This window comes from Trachemys scripta, chromosome 22 (assembly GCF_013100865.1).
Source record: "Trachemys scripta elegans isolate TJP31775 chromosome 22, CAS_Tse_1.0, whole genome shotgun sequence".
NCBI lineage: Eukaryota > Metazoa > Chordata > Testudines > Emydidae > Trachemys > Trachemys scripta.
Window position 1 is genome coordinate 6,644,726 of NC_048319.1, and position 15,677 is coordinate 6,660,402.

Below are 15,677 nucleotides of genomic sequence, written 5' to 3' on the forward strand. Positions count from 1 at the left end.
CTCCTGTCCTATGTTTGTGCTTTCTCTAGCTCTGGGCTTTGCTCTTCCTCAGGGCTTGCCGATTCCTCAGAAGATGCCTGCTCCAGGGCTAAGCCGTTCAGTAGATCCCTCTCTCCCTTCTCTCCTAACTGACATCCCCGAGGCCAGGGTTAGCCTGCTGTACAGCGTGGACTCGTGTCTGCAGCTGGCAGCCAGGCAGAACATCAACCTCATCTTGCAGCACTACAATTACACGGGGAAGCTGGGCAGACGGCGGCCCCAGGAGGACAAGATGGGCCTCCTCAAGGTGGCCTTCATCGCCATTAGCTGCCTCATTGTGGTGGAGAACCTGCTGGTGCTGATAGCCATCGTGAGGAGCCTGCATGCCCGCCGGTGGGTCTACTCCTGCATCGCCAGCATCACGGTGAGCGACCTGCTGGCCGGGGTGGCCTATATCTGCAACATCTGCCTGTCGGGCAGCCGGACCTTCCAGCTGACGCCTGAGCTGTGGTTCCTCCGGGAGGGCGTCCTCTTCATCGCCCTGGCCGCCTCCACCTTCAGCCTGCTGGTGACGGCCATCGAGCGCTACAGCACCATGGTGAGGCCCATTGCCGAGAACGAGGCCAGCAAGACCTTACGCCTGCGCAGTCTCATCGTCTCCTGCTGGGCCTTGGCCATCCTCATTGGGATGCTGCCTCTGCTGGGCTGGAACTGCCTGTGTGACTTCCCCAGCTGCTCCACCCTCCTGCCCCTCTACTCCAAGAACTACGTCCTCTTCTGCGTGGCCATGTTCAGTATGATCCTGCTGGGCATCATCGGCCTCTACGCCTCTATCTACCGCCTGGTCTGGGCCAGCTCCCAGCAGGCCGTCACCCGCCACAGCCGCAATAGGTCCCTGCGGCTGCTCAAGACCGTCCTGATGATACTGGGGGCCTTCATTCTCTGCTGGAGCCCGCTCTTCGGCTTGCTGCTCCTCGACATCTTCTGCGAGTCCCAGACCTGCAAGCCCCTGCAGGGCATGGACTGGGCCCTGGCCCTGGCATTGCTCAACTCAGCCATCAACCCCCTCATCTACTCCTTCCGCAGCCTGGAGGTGCGCCGGGCCGTGCTGTGCTTCGTCTGCTGCTGCTGCATCCGCCTCGGGCTCCATGGGCCCGGGGACTGCTTGCTCATGGCTGACATCAACTCGGGATCCTCGACTGAGAGCTCCCTGCGGACTCGCGAGAGCCTCCGCCGGACTCGCGACAGCTTCCGCCGCTCCGTGGTGCTCAACGCCCGGGCCCGGCCTAGGGAGCCTCTCTCCAGCAACTCCAGCATGATGAGCAACCTTGCCAGTAACTGAGGGGATGGCGGCCGGCTCCAGGAGGGGGCCTGCCCATGGGGACTTGCCCTCATGGCTGGGACTGGGTGTCAGGAGTAAGGCCCAGCAGCTGCTCCCGCTCGGGCTCCTGATAGCCTCATGGGAACAGATGGGCTGGGTCAGGTAGCCCGCCTCACGGACCGCCCCACCCGATTGATGGAAGAAGCCAGCAGGCTTGCTCTTAAGCCCAGAAGCAGCAGCAGAAATTATTTGCCACGGCTTCTGCCCTGCCTGCCCTCCCTCCCTCCAGATAACCTGGTTCTGATTCCCGACTTCTGACTCTGATTCCGATCCTGGGCTCTGACTCCAGCTGTGACCCTTGGTTCTGGCCTCTGGCCTCTAACGCCAGCTGCTCTAACCACTAGGCATGGCCGCCCATATATCCTGGTCCCTGACACTGGGCACTTGCTTTGAGAAGCGGGGGGTGGAGGGGCATAAAAGAGAGGACTGCAGAGAACTAGATGTCGATGGATCCGGTGCCGGAAGGCGTATGACGCCCCTAAGACTTGGGTTCAGCACAGCCTAAGGCTGAGGAGGGCAGTGAGCTCAGGGCAGCTGTATGGGACTGAGGCAAAGTCATTCCTCATCCAATGTGTGTGTCAGCAAGTACCGGCTGGGCTATTGTTTCAGTGTGTCTGGGGTGTGCGTGGAGTTATGGGCTGGACGCTGCGTCTGGGGGTAGGCCAGGGGTAGGTAACCTATGGCACACGTGCCGAAGGCGGCACGCGAACTGATTTTCAGTGGCACTCACACTGCCTGGGTCCTGGCCACCGGTCCGGGGGGGGGCTCTGCATTTGAATTTAATTTTAAAGGAAGCTTCTTAAACATTTTAAAAACCTTATTTACTTTACATACCACAATAGTTTAGTTCTATATTATAGACTTATAGAAAGAGACCTTCTAAAAGCATTAAAATGTATGACTGACACGCAAAACCTTACATCAGAGTGAATAAATGAAGACTCGGCACACCGCTTTGGAAAGGCTGCCGACCCCCGGTGTAGGCTGTGCCCACGGTTATGGGCTGGGCACTGCTCCAGGCTCTGGTGCACAATGGGCAGCCCCGGGGCTGAGGGCAGCTTGCTCGCTCGCAGATTGTGGCGAGCGGTGACTCCCCCTCCCTGTGATGCAGCTGATGAACCGTGGGCGTTCGACCGCTGGGGAGCGAAGCCATCCAGCGATTCCCATCCCCGTCTCGCCAGGCTGATGCAGCCCCGCAGCGAGAGCCCGGCCGACGTGGCTGGGCGTTTGAATGAAATGAATCAGCCGCTTAGGTGCAGCCAGTGAATCTGCGAGTGGCACGGGGTTAACCCCCCTGGCCGGGGCATAGCTGCAACCACTGGCCTGACTCCATTCCTGTGGGCCTGGTGCTGTGCCGGGACATACGGTGCATGTGTCACAGCCCTGACAGCAGTGGCTTACAGGCCTGTTGTGCCTCTGGCCCGTGGCATAGGCACGTCTGCAATTAGGGGCCTGACGGTGTTCCAGGCTGGGCGGGCTGCCCGCCACACTGAATGGGAGACCAGTGACAGCCCTGGCACCGATCCAGGGGGTGGGTGCAGCTCGGGGTGGGCCCCTTTCGGGAGGTTGGGCATGTTTCCAGCACACCAGCCAGCCTGGCACCCGCTCTGCTATCCCCGTGGCGAAGGGCTAGCCCTGGCCACGGCGGAGGAGCTGGTTCCGGGTGTGGAACGGCAACGGCCGGGCAGGGCACTTACTCCCCGGGACGTCCATGGGCTTTGGGTCGGGCCCTTAGGGACGCGGCTCCATTTCCCCTTCCTCTCCAACCTGGCATGGAAATGGCAGCGAGCGCAACGCTGCGTCTTTCCAGGAACCTTTTGCAAACAGAGTTTTGCAACAGGCAACTTACACCATTGCACCAAGGGACCGTGTGTGTGTGTGTGTGAATCTGTGCCCCAAACCCTGCGATCCATTGTGTAGGGCGAGGAGTCCCAAGAAAGAGAGAGGCATTTATGGGCCCGATCCTGAGGACTTTCCTCAAACCCCCATCCCCAAAGTCAATGGGAATTTGCCTGAAAGAAGCAGTACAAGATTTGCTCAGGTAATGAATTTAATCTCCCAATAGGCCAGTCCCCAACCTACAGAGGGGAAACTGAGGCTCCAGGGTCACAGCTAGGGATTGAACCCAGGAGTCCTGACTCCTACTCCCAGGCTTAAGCCTTATAACAGTGAGGAAGCCTGAGATTGCTTTAGCCTCCCGCCTGCCCTGGTGTCTTGACTGGCCCATTGAGAGTGGCGTACTGGTGCTTTCTTCTCTAAGCCTGTGGGTGTCTCTCTGCCCATTCGGCCATCACCTGGGACTCTGGCCCTGATGGTTCAGCTGGGGCCTTGCTGGGTACCTATGGCAGGGGAAGGGTGTTGCCACGTGGCTCCAGCATCACGGGATGGTGCTGGCAGGGGCACTGCAGTGCTAGGCAGTGTAGCAGCAAAGGGTGGGCATGTGTCGTCACTCTGCATGGGAACGGCAGAGCCGGTGGCCCTTGTGGCTGGCTGTGGCAGGAATGCAACAAGGCTGGACAGGTGGGGTGGCCCTGGCAGTGCCGGGTGGGCATAGTGGCCGTACGGCCATGCTGAATGGGTGGGCAGGGCTGCATGGCAATCCAAAGCAGGTGGCGATGCTGGAAGGGGGTGGTCGGGGTGGCTGGGTCTCAGGGGGCTTGGGCAGTGCTTGACGGCTGTAGCAGGGCTTGCTTGGGCGCACTAGCTCAGGAGGGCTGTGGCAGAGGTGCGTGGAGGGCTGTAGCGGGCTACAGGAGACATGCTGGGGGCGCTGGCTGGCTGCACGCAACAGGGCTCCACCATGCCAAACGGACATGCTGAAGGATGCCACGAGGGGTGTCGTCCCCCCTTTGGTGCTGATGGGAGAGAGGGTTCTGGGGTAGGAAAGCAAGGCTCTGGTGTGGTACTAGTGGGCAGAGAGCTCTGTTCTGCATTGCTCCAGCAAAGCAAGGTGGAACGGCGCCTTCTTGTAGCTACTATGAGAAGCAATGTGCGTGGGGTGGGGATGCATTTCTTGGGGGGAGAACTGTCTTTCTTATTTTCCATTCCCTGTTGCAAATGAAAGAGGAACCAGCTAACCTTGCTCGACCCCAGAGGCTGAGAGCATCTCCACTGCCAAAGAAGGCCAGGTTCTTAGTGAACATCCCTGTAGCATGAAAAGCAGGGGCTCCTCCTTGCATGTGACTCGAGACACGGCTCTGAGGGCTGCTCTCAAGAGACTCCAGCTGGGCTGAGCCTCCTCTAGCGAAAGAGGAGCAGGGGTTTTGTAAGTCCACTTCTTCTGCAATAAACCTTTTGTACAAGAAAGTCACTCGTTTGGCAACACCTCCTTCCGTTCTCCTCCCATCCATTGAACAGCACATCCCACAGGAGAGGTTCTGACGTAGCAGGGGGAAGTGACTTCGGCGCTGGCGAAAGGTGCCACTGACTTCCCGTGTCACCTTGGGCAAGTCACCCAGGGGGCGGAGGGCGGGGGGAATTTTTCCTGGGCAGATTTTCCAGCACCCTCAGGAGGGGCAGGGTTTTCAACCCCCTCCACTCCCACCTCCAGGCTCAACCTGTGATGTCTATGGGCAGGATTTTAAAAGAGTTTGGTACTCAACTTGCTTCTGAAAATGTGGTCACTTATTTTGGTGCCTCAGTGAGAGCTGAGGCCATCTGAAAATTGCGGCCTCTAGGGGCTATCTTCAGAAACACTTAACATCCAGCTAACTCAGCTTAGGCCAGTGGAAAAGACACTCCTGACAATCTCTGGGCCTCGGTTTCCCATCTGTAAAATGGGGATAATACGCCTTCCTTTCTCCCACTCTTTGTTTGTCTTCTCTATTTAGGCTGCACGCTGTTTTTGGCTGAGACCATCCCTTCTTATGTGTCTGCACAGTGCTCAGTGCAATGGGACCCTGATCTCCACTGGATTCTAGAGGTGCTCCTGTTGTACAAAGAATAATCGCTCCTGCAATAACACATTCATGTATCTATGACGCACCCCCGATGCAGAACACGAAGGAGCTACCCTACCCTACCTTTCCCTAATGGCTTTCATCTGTGGCATTAGTTAAGCCTCACAAGCCCCCTGCGCCGCAGGGAAGCATTAAACCCCATTCTACAGAGAAACTGAGGCAGAGAGAGAGGCGCTAAATTTAAGGTCACACAGAGTATAGGTGGCAGAGCAGGGACTGGAACCCAAGCTCCTGACAGCCTCTCACTAACCATTAGACGAGATGGCCTCTCACGGGACAAATCCTTCAGTGCCCAGGGCTATAGAAGGACAAGGGATTGTCCTGTTGCTAATGGGCTGGGAAAGCCCTTGGGTCTGGTCCTGAGTTAACACAATGTTCCCAGCCAAACCACCTAAAACTCCCCTGGTTCTGGCTTCTGTTGCAAACTTGGAGCTCTGGAAAGGGTCGCCAAAGCCCAGGGATCATACGGGGAAATCTGGGGTGGTTTTACGGCTTCCCGTGCAACCCACGTGATGGCTTCGCGAGTTGCACTTTGAAGAACCAGCACCTGAAACTTCGAGGGGCGGGACACCAACCTGGCAGCCCTGCTGTCCCCACCCCACCTCCCTGCTCAGATCTGGCCTTTGGCTGAGGAGTCAAACCCACCCTGTGGACTGTAAGGGCAGGAGAGGAACCTCCGTACATCCTATTCCTCAGCACGGCCGAGAGCCTAAATTGTCAACGTTGAGGCTCAGTGGCCTTTGGTGCCCCCTTGTGGGTTTGGTACAGAATCATTGACCCGTCAGGCTGGAAGGGACCGTGAGACATCATCCCCCCCCAGCCCCCTGTGCTGAGGCAGGACCAAGTAAACCTAGACCAGGGGTCTTAAACTCAAATGACTACGAGGGCCACATGAGGACTAGTACATTGGCCCGAGGGCCGCATTAACTGACACCTCCCCCCCCACCCTCGGCCCCATCCCCACTCCACAACTTCCATGAGGCCCCTGCCCCGCCTCTTTCCATCCATTCCCTGAAATTCCTCACAACAACTCTGTCCTCTCCTGCCCCGGGGGGGGGCAGGAGGCGTGTGGGGTGTGGCGGGGGCTCAGGGCAGGGAGTTGGGTTGTGGGGTGCAGGAGGGGTGAGGGGTACAGCAGGGGTGCAGAGTGCGGCAGGGGGCTCAAGGCAGGGGGTTGGGATGCAGGAGGGGTGGAGGGTGAGGCAGGGGGTTCAGGGCAAGGGGTTGGTGCAGGAGGGGTGCAAGGTACAGCAGTGGGTTGGGGTGCAAGAGGAGTGTGGGGTGCGTCAGGGGGCTCAGGGCAGTGGGCTGGGGTGCAGGGTGAGGCTGGGGGTTCAGGGCAAGGGGTTGGTGCAGGAGGGGTGCAGGGTACGGCAGGGGGTCGGGGTGCAGGAGGGGTGCGGCAGGGGACTCAGGGCACTGGGTTGGGATGCAGGAGCGGTGCGGGGTGAGGCAGGGGCTTCAGGGCAGGGGGTTGGGGTGCAGGGTGCGGCAGGGGGCTCAGGGCAGGGCCTCAGGGTGCAGGAGGGGTGCAGGGTACGGCAGGGGGTCGGGGTGCAGGAGGGGTGTGGCATGGGGCTCAGGGAAGTGGGTTGGGATGCAGGAGGGGTGCGGGGTGAGGCAGGGGATTCAGGGCAGGAGTTTGGGGCACAGGATGCGGCAGGGGGTTCAGCTGCAGGAGGGGTTCGGGGTCCAGGATGTGGCAGGGGGTTCAGCTGCAGGAGAGGTTCGGGGTGCAGGATCTGCTGGCCCGGTGCGTACCGGGGGCAGGGCAGGATCGCTGCCTGCCTGCCTGTCTGCCCTGCTCCCACGCTGCTCCCGGAAGAGGCTGGAACGTGGGAAAGGGGGGGCGGAGGGGCTGTGTGTTTCAGTTGCTTCAGGCACCGCCCCCAGCAGCTCCCGTTGGCTGCGGTTCCCCGTTCCCGGCCAATTGGAGCTACTGGGGGCGCTGACTGAAGCAACAGCAACACACAGCCCCTCTGCCCCCCCTTCTCTTCCCCGAGTGGCGCCGGGCAGGGCAGGCAGGCAGGGAGCCTAGGTGAACACTGGGGGAGGGTGAGGGGGCTGCGAGGGGCTTGCAGGCCGCAGAAAATAACCCCGCGGGCCGCATGTGGCCCCTGGGTTGCGTGTTTGAGACCCCTGACCTAGACTATCCCTGACAGGGGTTTGTCCAACCTGTTCTTAATCACCTCCCATGATGGGAATTCCACAACCTCCCTGTTCCAGAGCTTAACTATCCTTAGCGTTAGAAAGCTTTGCCTATGATCTAACCTAAATCTCCCTTGCTGCAGAATCAGATTAAGCCCATTACTTCTTGTCCTACCTTCAGACATGGAGAATAACTGAGCACCTGCCTTCCTACAACCTTTAAAATCGGAAGACTGTTAGCAGGTGCCCCCTCAGTCGTCTTTTCTCAAGACTAAACGTGCCCAGGTTTTTTTTAACCTTTCCTTATAGGTCGGGTTTTCTAAACCTTTGATCACTTTTGTTGCTCTCCTCTGGACATTCTCCAATTTGTCCACATCTTTCTTAAACTGCGGTGTCCAGAACGGGACAACTTCCTCTTGTGTCTTATATGCCTTTTCATAACCACATCACATTGTTGACTCATCTGCTCTTTGTGACCCACTGTAACCCCCAGAGCCTGTTCAGCAGTAGGACCACCTAGACAGTTATTTCCCATTTGGTAATGGTGCATTCGATTTTTTCCCCCCTTCTCAAATGAAGCGCTTTTTACTTGGCTTTATTGGGTTTCAGCGGGTTGATTTCAGACCAGTTCTCTAAGAGCGCGTCTACACTTGACATGCTCTAGCTGTGCTGCTGTAGCGCTTCAATGTAGACACTACTTATGAGGATGAGAGAGGTTCTCCCATCAGTGTAGGTAATCCACCTCCCCAAGAGACGGTAGCTAGGTGGGTGGAAGAATTCTTCCATCAACCTAGGGCTGTCTACACTGCGGGTTAGGCTGACATGGCTACTTCTCTCGGGGCTGTGCGTTTTTCACACCTCTGAGCGACGTAGTTTTCTAATGTAGACCAGGCCTAATATAGCCCCTCTGGAAGCTCCCTAAACCCTCTTCTGGTTCAAAAGCTCTGTGGCGTGGCGGTTCTGGGGCCCAGGCACCTGGAAGGCTGGTGGTCCCCCAGCTGCATCGCCACACTCAGTCTGCTCTTTCAGAGGACAAAGGACACTGAGCCCAGTCCCAATCATTGCAGGATTATAGGGGATCCCTTCCTATAATCCATTCAAAAACGTATCAAGCTCCACTTTTAAACTAGTCAGGTTGTTTGCCCCCACTACCTTACTGGGAGGCTACACCAGAGCCTCCCTCCTCTGATGGTTGGAAATCTTCTTCACACACACACAGCTGGGCAGGAGTAGAGCTCAGATTCTCTTTTTCCAACAGACATTCCTCCTCCCCCCCCCTTGCAGTAAAGGAGAGAATCTCCACTTAGCCCTTAGCACTCTAGGGCACATGACTTGCAGTTGGACAGTTCCAATCCCACCCAGTAGGGGGCTGGTGCTGCGGGATCTGGGCCCCAGAAGCGAGAGGGGAGGGTCTGGTTACGGTTAGTGGTTTGATGCTCCGAGTTCTTCTCTGTGCCACGGTAAGTGGTGTCATTGTGAATCGTTGGCAAATCCAGCAGGTGAAAAGCGTGTGGGCGTCAAGGCTGCCCATGTTTGTGTGCCAGGGTGTCTCGGGAACTGCTCTGGACCCGGATCAGGGCTGTGAGAACGGGACTCTCAGCTTCACTTCAAAAGGAGCTGGGAGGAGGGAGCCCTGTAATGCAAACGGAGGGGCCCTCAATAATCATACAGACGCGCTCTGGCTGGCTGGTGCGCCCCTGCCCTCTACAGGGTAGAATCAGAACTGCCTACCTGTGTTTCATAGGCTCTACACTGCTACAGCTGAGGGAGATTTTCTGGTTGCTCAGGTGGAGGGCTGTCTTTTGCAGGAGGGGGCTTTGGAGTGTGATCGGTGAGGTCACTGGTATGTTCTCAGTGGTTGGGGCACACAGTGTAATCACAGCCGTGCACTCAAGGCATGGCAATGAACTTCTACCACATCATACAGCGATGAAACCGTTCAACGCTCGTCCGTTTTCTTAACCGGAAAAATAACAAAACAGCAACCACTCTGCTAAGCCCGAGTGTGGGTCTGTTTCGATGCCCTGGGTGGCTCTCACCCATTTCCTAGCGGCCAGGCACAAAGACCCCCATCACTGTTGGCCTCTTTGGTGGTATTATCGGCAGAGTAGCCAGTGAGTGATAATAACAGTTACCTCCTTTTGCCGTAGACCCCAAAGCACTTTACAAAGGCCAGTCCCATTATCCCCATTTCACAGATGGGGGAAGTAAGCCACCGAGAGGGAAAGCAGCTTGTCCAAGCTCAGCTAGCAGCAGAGTCAGGAATAGAAGCCAGATCTCCTGAGTCCCAATCTGCTGTCCTATCCACTAGGCCACACTACCAATGGGTCAGTGAAACTGAGCTCCCCCCTTACACGAGAGTCGGGAGGGTCCCTCCAGGTCAGGACTGAAGCAGGCAAGCTGTGTTGGGAGGGAGGGGGGGGAGTTTGCCCTGGGTTTGGCACCCTTTCTCAGTCACACTGTCTATTAGGGTTCCATGTATAAAGGACTATGAAACAATCAATGGCTATTACAAGCATGTGCCAGTCATGCGTATTCTAGATAGTGATAAACCCATCTGCAGAAGGTGTTAAAGATGGTTCTAAACTGTGCTTGTCAGTAACCTACTGGACTCTATAACAATCTATAACAGTTGATTAACCATTTATGAAAGCTGCTATTAACCCTCCATTAACTATTTATCAAGGTACTCGTCCTATAAAGCGTGACTTATTCCTCCAGCAGATGCACATGAGAAAGTGACCAATAAATAAATAAAGCGGTTTCCTTTCTCCCCCTCTCAGTGCAGAGAGGTCACCTCTGCCGCTTGGATGGATCAATCTCCACAACATGCGATACCCACAGCAGGCACAAGGACAGCAGCCGGATTGTTGGGCTAATCAGTACTGTGGCTGGCTGAGTTGACCCTGACGGCTTTATAATACCCATTGTATGGCTGGTGCATGAGACGTGATCTCCTGCTGCTTTATACACCCTGCACCCCTTACAAACCCAGATGATCATGTCATGGTTTAGATTCCCCCTCTTTAAAATGGGGACCTCTCACAGGGATGTTGGGAGACTAAATTCATTAAAAGGGTCAAGTCTTGAGTTTTTGACTCAGGCAAACTACAATTGACTTCCACCTAGGCTAAGAATTAGTAACTGGTCATCTGTTGATCTTCTAGAGTCACCATCAAGCCAGCAGAAGAAACAGAAAAGCCGGGCTATTGCTACATTCATGTTCCATCTGCCCGTGGTCCCATTTACCAATGAACCAGCGGAGATTAGCCCAGCCCTCACTGCTGAGAAATGATTTCAGCTGAACTGGGCAGCGGTGATGCCTTCACTCACAACAGGAAACCCTCCTGCACAACAGGAAGCCTTCACTATCATGCCCACACAACTGTGCGCATTTCAAAACATCTCATGTTTACTCTCTTGCAGAATCCTGGGCTGCTGGACGGAGGTGCCAGCTCTGACTTCTGTTCCATTGGCTGGACACGGGGACGGCTCCTATCCTGTCTTTGTGCTTTCTCTAGCTCTGGGCTTTGCTCTTCCTCAGGGCTTGCCGAATCCTCAGAAGATGCCTGCTCCAGGGCTAAGCCGTTCAGTAGATCCCTCTCTCCCTCCTCTCCTAACTGACATCCCCGAGGCCAGGGTTAGCCTGCTGTACAGCGTGGACTTGTGTCTGCAGCTGGCAGCCAGGCAGAACATCAACCTCATCCTGCAGCACTACGATTACATGGGGAAGCTGGGGAGACGGCGGCCCCAGGAGGACAAGATGGGCCTCCTCAAGGTGGCCTTCATCGCCATTAGCTGCCTCATTGTGGTGGAGAACCTGCTGGTGCTGATAGCCATCGTGAGGAGCCTGCGTGCCCGCCGGTGGGTCTACTCCTGCATCGCCAATATCACGGTGAGCGACCTGCTGGCCGGGGTGGCCTATATCTGCAACATCTGCCTGTCAGGCAGCCGGACCTTCCAGCTGACACCTGAGCTGTGGTTCCTCCGGGAGGGTGTCCTCTTCATCGCCCTGGCCGCCTCCACCTTCAGCCTGCTGGTGACGGCCATCGAGCGCTACAGCACCATGGTGAGGTCCATTGCCGAGAACGAGGCCAGCAAGACCTTACGCCTGCGCAGTCTCATCGTCTCCTGCTGGGCCTTGGCCATCCTCATTGGGATGCTGCCTCTGCTGGGCTGGAACTGCCTGTGTGACTTCCCCAGCTGCTCCACCCTCCTGCCCCTCTACTCCAAGAACTACGTCCTCTTCTGCGTGGCCATGTTCAGTATGATCCTGCTGGGCATCATCGGCCTCTACGCCTCTATCTACCGCCTGGTCCGGGCCAGCTCCCAGCAGGCCGTCACCCGCCACAGCCGCAATAGGTCCCTGCGGCTGCTCAAGACCGTCCTGATGATACTGGGGGCCTTCATTCTCTGCTGGAGCCCGCTCTTCGGCTTGCTGCTTCTCGACGTCTTCTGCAGGTCGCAGACCTGCAAGCCCCTGCAGGGCATGGACTGGGCCCTGGCCCTGGCATTGCTCCACTCAGCCATCAACCCCCTCATCTACTCCTTCCGCAGCCTGGAGGTGCGCCGGGCCGTGCTGTGCTTCATCTGCTGCTGCTGCATCCGCCTCGGGCTCCATGGGCCCGGGGACTGCTTGCTCATGGCCGATATCAACTCGGGATCCTCGACCGAGAGCTCCCTGCGGACTCGCGAGAGCCTCCGCCGGACTCGCGACAGCTTCCGCCGCTCCATGGTGCTCAATGCCCAGGCCCGGCCTAGGGAGCCTCTCTCTAGCAACTCCAGCATGATGAGCAACCTTGCCAGTAACTGAGGGGATGGCGGCCGGCTCCAGGAGGGGGCCTGCCCATGGGGACTTGCCCTCGTGCCCGGGATTGGGTGTCAGGAGTAAGGTCTGGCATCTGCTTCCGCTCGGGCTCCTGATAGCCTCATGGGAACAGGTGGGCTGGGTCAGCTAGCCCGCCTGATGGACCGCCCCACCTGATTGGCTGAAGAAGCTAGCAGGCTTGCTCTTAAGCCCAGAAGCAGCAGCAGAAATTATTTGTCACGGCTTCTGCCCTGCCCTCCCTCCAGATAGCCTGGTTCTGGCCCTCTGAGACGTTATGAGTGTAATATAATATTTCATCGGAAGGTGACAGGGCCAGAAAGAGTTAATTAACTCACAGACTGATCTGCCCCATGGGTGAACCTTAAGGACTGGTTAGGAAGATATGTAAATGAATAGAGCTTTGAAATGCAAGTCTGCATTGTTAGAGATCTCAAGGTTTCAGAGTAGCAGCCGTGTTAGTCTGTATCCGCAAAAAGAAGAACAGGAGTACTTGTGGCACCTTAGAGATGCAAAAGAATTAATGGACACAAATCTGACATCAGGAATCAAAATACTCAAAAACCAGTGGGAGAACACTTTAACCTGTCTGGGTCATTCAGTGACAGACCTGCGGGTGGCTATATTACAACAGAAAAACTTCAAAAAGAGACTCCAACGAGAGACTGCTGAGCTAGAATTGATATGCAAACTAGACACAATCAACTCCGGTTTGAATAAGGACTGGGAATGGCTGAGCCATTACAAACATTGAATCTATCTCCCCTTGTAAGTATTCTCACACTTCTTATCAAACTGTCTGTACCGGACTAGCTTGATTATCACTTCAAAAGTTTTTTTTCTCTTAATTAATTGGCCTCTCAGAGTTGGTAAGACAACTCCCACCTGTTTATGCTCTCTGTATGTGTGTATATATATCTCCTCAATATATGTTCCATTCTATATGCATCCGAAGAAGTGGGCTGTAGTCCACGAAAGCTTATGCTCTAATAAATTTGTTAGTCTCTAAGGTGCCACAAGTACTCCTGTTGTTCTTTTTTTTAGAGATCTCAAGGGTAGATGTTTGCTCAGGTCTTGTGATGTAAGCAAACAAGTCTTGTCTATTGCTATAAAGTCAATTCAAAGATCAAGACAGGAATATTAACATTTGTGATGATACTTGAGTGAAATAGTATAATTATCTCTATGTCTCTTTGAAGGTTGTGGTAACCTGTATCAGAACTGTTTAATGGATAAATTACCCTGTGCTAATTGCCAGGATGTTTGGAAGAAGGAGAATTAGGCCTATTGTTTTCTCAGGCCGAAAGGCTGCTGGAAATGTATAAGAACCCTGGGACATGATCCTTCTTCATCTCAGATCTGCTTTGGGTTTCAAGAGGGGGAAACCTTAAGCCACAAGGATTGAGATCCCCAGTCACTGACTGGAGCCACCCTGAATATGGACATTGGACTATAACCTATGGAGTATATCTAAAAGGCCTTTTGGCAACTACAAGCTCACCTCTGCTATGTATCTGAACCTCAAGAATTGAATTCAAGTCTGTCTGTATATTAATCTTTTAACCAACTCTCTCTCTTTTCTTTTTTAATAAATGTTAGTTTAGTTAATAAGAATTGGCTATAGTATGTATTCTGGGTAAGATCTAGGTTATAATTGGACCTGGGTATGTGGCTGATTCTTTGGGATTGGAAGAACCTTTTCTTTTATATGATGAGATAAGATTTTCAGTAATTATCATCATATCTGACGTGTGTGTCTGGATGGAGGCCTGAGGCTGGGCACTTTAAGGGAACTGCGTTGTTTGGACTTCTAAGTAACCAGTGAGGTACTATAGAAGCTGTTTTGTGCTGGCTTGGTAAATCTAAGTATTGGAATAACCACCAGCATTTGGGGTTTGGCTGCCCCGTTTTGTTTGCAGTTCACCCTGATTGAGCGACCTCAGCTGGCTCCCACGGGCAGCACTGTCACACCCTCCTCTCCAATTCCCGACTTCTGACTCTGGTTTCGATCCTGGGCTCTGACTCCAGCTGTGGCCCTTGGTTCTGGCCTCTGGCCCCAGTTGCTCTAACCACTAGGCAAGGCCGATCATGTATATCCTGGTCCCTGACACTGGGCACTTGCTTTGAGAAGCGGGTGGGGGAGGCATAAAAGAGACGACTGCAGAGAACTAGATGTCGGTGGATCCGGTGCCGGAAGGCGTATGACACCTCTAAGACTTGGGTTCAGCACAGCCTAACGCTGAGCAGGGCAGTGAGCTCAGGGCAGCTGTATGTGACTGAGGCAAAGTCATTCCTCGTCCAATGTGTGTGTCAGCAAGTACCGGCTGGGCTATTGTTTCAGTGTGTCTGGGGTGTGCGTGGAGTTATGGGCTGGACGCTGCGTCTGGGGTAGGCCTGTGTGACTTGAGACACGGCTCTGAGGGCTGCTCTCAAGAGACTCCAGCTGGGAGTCTAGCGAAAGAGGAGCAGGGATTTTGTAAGTCCACTTCTTCTGCAATAAACCTTTTGTACAAGAAAGTCACTCGTTTGGCAACCCCTCCTTCCGTTCTCCTCCCATACTGAGAATTGATGGTAGGGTATCCATTTAAAATACAATCCACGTGGAAAGTATCAGAGGGGTAGCCGTGTTAGTCTGGATCTGGCATGGGTCTGACGAAGTGGGTATTCACCCAGGAACGCTTAGGCTCCAATACATCTGTTAGTCTTAAAGGTGCCACAGGCCTCTCTGTTGCTTGTTCCATGAGGAAAGTGTTTCAACTACAACTCCCAGCAGCCCTGGCAAGGAACGCGCCTATAGAGGACTACAACTCCCAGCAGCCCTGGCAAGGAACGCGCCTATAGAGGACTACAACTCCCAGCAGCCCCCGGGGCTAGGCCTCCGCCCCCATCCGGGCCCCTCCCCCTGGCAGGACTCCATCTCCCGTGAGCGCTTGCGGGCGAGGCCCCCTCAGCCGGGCTGTCCGCGCGGTGCCTGCAGGCTGCGGCGGGGGGCCGGCCGGGTGCGAGGGAGCCGGGGCGATGCTGGAAGAGGCGGGCGAGGTGCTGGAGTCGGTGCTGAAGGCCTCGTGCCTGCCGCTCAGCTTCCTGCTCTTCGTGCCGGCCGTGCTGCTGCTGCTGGGGCCGCCGCCCGCCGCCGAGGCCGCCCACGAGTTCACGGTCTATCGCATGCAGCAGTACGAGCTGGGCGGGCAGCCCTACGGTGAGTGCCCGGCCCGGCCTGGCTTCCCCCCTCCCCGCCCCCTCCCGCTCCCCCCGGGCCCGGCCCGGCCTGGCTTCCCCCCTCCCGGCTCCCCCCGGGCCCGGGGCAGCCCTACGGTGAGTGAGCGCCGGGCCCGGTCCGGCCCGGCCTGGCTTCCCCCCCCCCCCCCCCCCCCCCCCCCCCCCC

The 15,677-nt window shown here is 55.9% G+C and overlaps 3 protein-coding genes across 5 annotated transcripts in view; all 3 read left to right on the forward strand.

Moving 5' to 3' along the window:
• LOC117868776 (sphingosine 1-phosphate receptor 4-like) lies at window positions 1-1,606 on the forward strand. The gene has a single exon (XM_034754996.1). It carries the CDS (start codon window positions 11-13, stop codon window positions 1,319-1,321), a length of 1,311 nt encoding a protein of 436 aa, XP_034610887.1. The 5' UTR covers window positions 1-10; the 3' UTR covers window positions 1,322-1,606.
• A 9,061-nt stretch (window positions 1,607-10,667) lies between these two features.
• On the forward strand, window positions 10,668-12,481 carry LOC117868775 (sphingosine 1-phosphate receptor 4-like). The gene has a single exon (XM_034754995.1). It carries the CDS (start codon window positions 10,787-10,789, stop codon window positions 12,278-12,280), a length of 1,494 nt encoding a protein of 497 aa, XP_034610886.1. The 5' UTR covers window positions 10,668-10,786; the 3' UTR covers window positions 12,281-12,481.
• A 2,740-nt stretch (window positions 12,482-15,221) lies between these two features.
• NCLN (nicalin) overlaps window positions 15,222-15,677 on the forward strand; it is a 16,742-nt gene continuing 16,286 nt past the window's right edge. For 2 of the 3 annotated variants that reach the window (XM_034754993.1, XM_034754994.1), the window contains exon 1: window positions 15,311-15,491. In XM_034754993.1, coding sequence (XP_034610884.1) covers window positions 15,311-15,491 — 181 coding nt within the window. Of the gene's footprint in view, window positions 15,492-15,677 lie in introns of all 3 variants that reach the window. The other variant, XM_034754992.1, reaches the window with a different exon arrangement.

Excerpts from the sequence above, each read along its gene's own strand:
- LOC117868776 (XM_034754996.1), top strand. The coding sequence starts at position 11 with ATGTTTGTGCTTTCTCTAGCTCTGGGCTTTGCTCTTCCTCAGGGCTTG.
- LOC117868775 (XM_034754995.1), top strand. The coding sequence starts at position 10,787 with ATGCCTTCACTCACAACAGGAAACCCTCCTGCACAACAGGAAGCCTTC.